Source organism: Magallana gigas, chromosome 8 (genome assembly GCF_963853765.1).
Source record: "Magallana gigas chromosome 8, xbMagGiga1.1, whole genome shotgun sequence".
Lineage (NCBI taxonomy): Eukaryota > Metazoa > Mollusca > Bivalvia > Ostreida > Ostreidae > Magallana > Magallana gigas.
The window spans coordinates 26,877,026-26,883,815 of record NC_088860.1 but is presented as its reverse complement, the minus strand read 5'-3'; the positions used below and the strand labels follow the sequence as shown (position 1 = coordinate 26,883,815).

The 6,790-nt window shown below is 32.4% G+C and overlaps 1 protein-coding gene across 1 annotated transcript; it reads right to left on the bottom strand.

Annotated features, from left to right (window-relative positions):
• Positions 1–1,046: 1,046 nt before the first annotated feature.
• On the bottom strand, positions 1,047–5,743 carry LOC136270793 (uncharacterized). The gene is made up of 2 exons (XM_066069482.1): positions 4,970–5,743; positions 1,047–4,573 (listed from the first exon to the last, which is right to left on the bottom strand). Exons 1-2 carry the CDS (start codon positions 5,684–5,686, stop codon positions 3,905–3,907), a joined length of 1,386 nt encoding a protein of 461 aa, XP_065925554.1. The 5' UTR covers positions 5,687–5,743; the 3' UTR covers positions 1,047–3,904.
• Between the last annotated feature and the right edge of the window lie 1,047 nt (positions 5,744–6,790).

Sequence of the window (6,790 nt, the reverse complement as noted above, 5' to 3'; positions counted from 1 at the left end):
CCGACTGATTCTTTACCTTGTGGCGGTCTTCCAAAGTAAACTCAGTGCGAACAAAATTTGTGAAAGGAAGACCTTAACAAACAAATAAACAATCAATCAATTCTAATTGAGACGTTTTAACTTAATAAATTGTCGCATTTTTTTTTCATTTTTAACGTAGTTTGTCTAGCAGACATTTTTTTTTAACGCAAGAATGCAAAGTATTTACAAAAAAAAAGAGAAATTATTTTCATTTTTCAGTTATTATCAATAATAGAACGGTTTTATGTGTACTTTTTTTCACGCTGAATAAATGAAAAAAAAGGGACATTTGTACCTTTATTTCTTAAGAGGCAGTCTACGGTAGAACCATGCAAATGGCTATCAATGGGAGTATATCGAAATTTCATGAGACTTGGCACAAATACTCATGATAACCTAACTTGATTATGATGAGAAGGATTTTGATTTCATTACATCAGTAACCATGGAAACGGATGGCACTTGGGTTTTCCCTTGTTCTATTTATAGAACTTTTGAGAAATCAGACAGTATGCAAGTCTTTTTAATTTATTGGAAATATTACACACTGCAATTGAATGAAACTCATTTCTTCACATTGTGAAAACCCATAGTAATTCTAAATAATAGGAATTTAAATTTCTAAACACAATACACAAAGATATGAGGGCCTTAACTTCATGAAAATACTGAAATTTTACCAAAATTGACCTATTTGCACTAAAACCTGCATAACTGCCCAAGAAACGCATCAATTAAAATAATATTTTGTCAACTTAAAGAGTCTTTACTTGTCTTTAATCTGTTTGATGGAATTTGGGTGCAAATGAAATTCAGTGGAACTATCGAGGGGGGGGGGGTGGACATGGTGCACTAACACTTAGAGTAGGTAAATTGCTCTTACATAATTATTTAGATTTTCTCGCCAAATAAAACAACTGAAGAATTAAATAGTCTTAAAATGATTAAAAATTAAACACTCATTAATACTATGGATTGCCCTCAGTCATTGGGGGGGGGGGGGGGGGAGAGAGAGAGAGGGAGGGGGTGCAATTGAAAGGAAACTTGGACCATTAAGGTAGAGCTTGCAATCCATTACAATTTGAATCTGTTGAGTATTGTATACATGTCATATATCATTATGTCCAGGAAAAAGAGCTCTATTATTGTAAATGGTTCTAAATAATATTGCCCTATCTTGTTTGAATTATTTGCTTAATTCACTCATGCAATTTTAAGCCTTGTGCTAAAATGTATCTATAATTTGTTATCAAGAATGTGTTTCACCCATAAATAAATTTCTCGGAAAACTTACCGGTATGTGATTATATGTTTTCATTATGAATGTTGTGTGATAATGACAAATATTAACTTTGATAATTTAAAGATTGGTTTCTTAATTTATGAATGGCACTATCCTATTACAAGAGATATTATCCTTAAGGTGGTTTGGGACACTTCCATGTTGTTACATATTGTTTATCGAAATAAACAATAAAATGATGTGTAATTACATATTAAGTACTCACTAGTTTCTTTCCCTATAATGTCACTTAACAGGGTAGCGCAGTGGGTGAGAGGGTTTACTACAAATCTGCAAGTCATGAGTTCAAATCCTGCTTGGGCTTTTACAATTTTTACCTCTCCAAATATTTTTAAAAGCTATTTTCCAGTTAAATATTGTAAAATTTGAACATTCTAAACCGATGGAAATATTTGATTTATAACATACATTAATCCATAATAATATTGACAGATGTCCCATACCACCTTAATTTATAAAAGTATCCACTTTGACATAAAACTGTACAATAACAATGGATTTCATGTTACATGTATTCAAATTTTAATGAGTGTACATATCAAACGATTCTTATTAATACATATTTTTAAGCAAAGTTTACAACATTAGCATATTGATAAGATGATATTTGAGAAAAAAACAACAAATAACAATCTTTTAACTTAATATATAACCTGTTTAATATTCATGGATTATTTGGTATAGTAATGAACGTTAAAAAGTACATATAACCACCTGATATGAAAACAAAAATGCCTACATGTAACACTCGTTTACAAGAAATACTTGAAATGAGCCTTTGCTTCAAATGGAGCAAAAACAAAGACCAAATTACTCCTGACCAGTTATTTACATGAAATATGACTAGCCATTCTTTACAAAGCTATGCAATAAAATATGAATAGAGACCAATTTCAACCTTCAATGAATATATCAGATAGAGAATTTCAATTTCAGAATAAAAAATACAAAATTTGTGAATTGAAATATTCATTATTCAGTTACTTAAGAATAATAGATAGAGATGTGCAATTAATTTAAATTAAGAAAGCTATCATCACCAATTAATACATGTGTCCCTATTAGCCAAATAACAACATCAATAATACATGTAGTGCTATTAGTCAAATAAAATCATCAATTTATATACATGTAGCACTATTGGACAACTATTATCAATTAATACATGTATCACTATTGGCCAAATAACAAAATCCATTCATACATGTAGTGCTATTAGTAAAATAAAATCATTAATTCATACATGTAGCCTTTTTAGACATCTATAATCAATTCATACATGTAACACTATTAGACAACTACATGTATTAGCATTAATAACCAAACAACATCAATTCACACAGGTAGCACTTATCTATTAGTAGTCAAATAAAATCATCAATTCGTACATGTAGTGCTATTAGAAACTATTATCATCATACATGTTGCACTAAAAGCTAAATAACATTATTGATTCCTACATGTAGCACTAATAACCAAACAACATCAATTCATACATGAAGCACTATTTGCCAAATAACTACATTAATTTAAACATGTAGCAATTTTAGACAACTATGAACATTAATTTATGTATGTACGTTTCACTATTGGCCAAATAACATCACCAATTGATGTACCGCTGTTAGCCAAATAACCTCATCAATTCATACATGTAGCACCATTAGTCTAAAAACATCATCAATTCAAACGTATAGCACAATTAGCTAGCCAAGTAACATCATCCATTCACACAAGTGCTATAAGATAACTTTTATAATCAAATCATTCATAAAATGCCATTATCTAGCATACATCCTTAATTGATACATGTAGCCCTATTAGCCAAATAACATAATCAATTCATACCTGTAGCACTATTAGTCCAAACATTATCAATTCATATACATGTAGTGTTAATAGAGGACTAACATCATTATTCATACATGAAATGCTATTAAAGAAATAACAACATCAATGTTTTTATCAAACTTACATTATCAAATAATTCATTCTTGTAGCTCTATTAGACAAACAAAATTATCAATTTATACATGTAGACCTACTAACCAACATTCATACATGTAGCACTATTGGCCAAATAACATCATCAATTCATACAAGTGACGTTAGACAAAATTTATCATCAAAACATTAATGAAGTGTTATTATCTAGCTTACATCCTCAATTGATAAATATTTATTACATGTTTGCCTATTAGAGGTCTAACATAATCAATTTATACCTGTAGCACTATGTATTAGACAACTTACATCATTCATACACATATAGTGCTATTAGAGGACTAACATCATCAATTCATGCATGTATCACAATTAACCAAATAATATCATCAAGTGACTGTGATACTTCATTGGAAACTTTAAATTGAAATTCTAGCTGGCAAGAGTTTGAACAATAACTTAACTAAAAAGACAAATTCTGATTTTCTATACATCAATACTAAAAGTATCAACATGTATACATTTACACCAGTGTGACAGTATCAGGAAATTGGATACCATTTCAAGAATAACAGATATCAGAAGTAATCACCCTCACATTCAAAGTGAAAGAGTATTTCCTATACAAAATTGTTCTTAACCAAGTGTCAGTTCAGAGACAATACTGGATAATACTTGGCTACGTTCAACGGCAACAAGATCACTGATTACATTTTGAAGATCTTCATCATTTTCTGCACTTTCCTCGCCTTTCACTATGTTGGATACTTTCTGCTTTTTCAAACATAAGTTTCCAAAGAAGCTTCTAATCTGTTGAGGAGAGAGCCATTCATCTGGAGAAAACACTCTGTTTCCCTCTCCATCTGTTTCAGATCGCATTTGTCTAGAAGCTGTGTGTGGACTTGGTTTTTTCCCCGTCTCTTCTCCATTTCTGAACAAGGCAGTGAGGTAATTTCTCACCTTTCCAGAAAAGCGGGAAGTCTTTTTTCTTCGTTTTAGAGCGTAGCCATGGCTTTCACAGAAATATGTTGGTTGTTCAAAAACCACTGGGACAGATGAGAGAATTTGTTGATTAAGTCGAAGTTCACTGCACTGTGCTGACCAAAGCCTTTTACTCCTGTCCTCAAGGGTGTCCAACTGCTGTTCATCATAGACATGCTGACCGACAGAAAGGTGTTGGACAAGTTGGTTCTCTTTCCTAAATACTTTGATGCAGTCTGGATCAATGCAAGGAAAATGGTCCTGTTGTTTAACTCCTTGAATGGTAGTTGGCTTTGGGTCTGGCTGTTTCACTCCAGAGAAGACCTGAAGAATACCAAATGCATATAGTAATTTATAAACTTGATAATACCTACACTCAGAAATAACCATATACCCCAGGTATTAAAAATATGTTTTGTATTCTTAAAATTTGACTATATTTGTTAAAAGAATCAAATAAACATGTAAAAGCAATTTCCTGAGTAAAATTCTAAAGCTATTTTGCAATGGCACATCCTATAAACAGTTTTTAAGTTACTGATTTCACTCTTATTACTAACACTGATATATATTATTCTAGAAATGTTAAAGCTGAGCATATTAGACTACTATTAGTAACAATATGTACTCTAATATGCTGCAATTTGACAAAATGTGTCATTTTGATGCAATCCATCATTCATAACTGTAAAATGATTGAAATAATTACAATGTACTTACCAAGTTCTCATCTTTCAATAGCAACTTTTCTGAAATTCTAGTCATATCTTCTGCTGAAATAAGCTTTCCTCTAAGGCCATATGCTTTATATGCCATCATTCCATCATTTTGAAAAATGAAATTGTTATGCTGTGATATCTGGAAGGATTTGAGCTGTCCAGAAAGCACTGGTGTTTGGGGTTCAGCTAAGAGATCTACTACTGAGATGTAGGTGTTTCTGATGCCACCATGACTTTCAAGTGCCAACTTCATCTGTTTAGCATTGAGGATGTCATTACCTTCATTCACATAGTTCAGCATGTGAAGTCTGCAAGTTCCAGTCCTTGAGTCACACAGGTCCTTGCCTGATTGAGCTTCGCTAAAATTGTACTCCTTTATAGATAATGGCAGCTCATCACGGAATTTCCACAGGTAGGACAGCATTGGCAATGCATGATAGCATCCAGCATTATCTGATCTAATATATGCATCCCTTAGATGTGGATGAAGAGACTTTAATGTCTGGAAAGCATCACCAAAGATCTGACTCACCAAGTGCCAACCCTGCTTTCCTTCTTCAATGAGATGAATCATAGAAATAATGTCAAACTTGTTACTGTTGTCAATGTCATCTGAATGTGGGTGACAGATAACAGCACAAATCATGTGCCAACTAATGCCCTGCTTCCCAAACCACTCACTCTGTGTCTCACGGAAAGTCTGGGGCAAGTACTTCATGGCCCAATCGGCAATTATCAACACCTCATGTGACTTCAAGTTTTGGAGAATGTTCCTTTTACATGAATACAAACTAAGAGCTATCTTAATGATAAAAAAACATTAACCCTTTGAAATACCCATTGATTTTATAAACCTTTTTATGTGTCAATCTGTGTTATTCTCTTAAATACTTCAGTGAGAGAAGCAGGTCTGGCATACCCCCCCCCCCCCCCCTTCAATATCTTTGGTATGAAAATATCAGACAACATTTGTTTTTACATGTAGTACTCCTCAACCCCTTTGTATTTATATTTTCTGTTTCATATATAATGTGCAACAAAGTTTTATGAGTTGAATACATCATAATAATTCAGTCAATCAATGTAAGAAACACACCTTTCAACTCCTCCTTCATATCTGCATTATTCTTGAAACAGTGTTTATGCTTCTCGATACATCTTCTGCAAACACCTATTAATGGTAAAATTCCAAACATTATTCTGATGTATCGATGCATTAATTTTCCTTAAAACATTGGTTCATTTGCTGTTCTTTAACAGAGTTTTTGTTCATTTTCAAAACAATAATTTATCAATGACAACAGATAAGAAAATTGAGATCAAGCATGGGTTTAAAACAGCACTAATTCATTCCTTGAATAAAAAAAATTGTTTTCAAATATGTGTGAGTATTTCAACAAGTAAATTTCAAATTTAAAACACTTTAACACTATAAAAAATGTACTGTGCATGTACATCTTTTCCATAGAATGGCATAGATATCTAATCAAATGGGGGAGGGGGGGGGTAGTTTTAAACTGATTAGATATTGACATGATTGATATGTATTGATACATGTAGTAGATCCTAGCAATATTTACTGGTACACATAATTGGACTGTTATATAAATATTTTTGGTATGTTAAAAAATATGCCATTACCGTTTACGCAAAGGCGAGGGTTTTCTTACCAGAACCAGTGGGAACATGTGTGCTCAGCTTCATCCATATCTCTCGGCTTTGAATGAATGTAATACCCCTCGCGACTGTGCCAGATTGAGATTTGTCATGTAGTGGATGACAGCATGTTCTCCTTTTTCTTTTCCATTGAATCCCAAATTCT

Coding starts and splice junctions, on each gene's coding strand:
- LOC136270793 (XM_066069482.1), bottom strand. CDS start 5,686: ATGAAGTACTTGCCCCAGACTTTCCGTGAGACACAGAGTGAGTGGTTT. Junction 4,574..4,969: donor TATTGAAAGATGAGAACTTG/GTAAGTACATTG, acceptor GGTATTCTTCAG/GTCTTCTCTGGAGTGAAACA.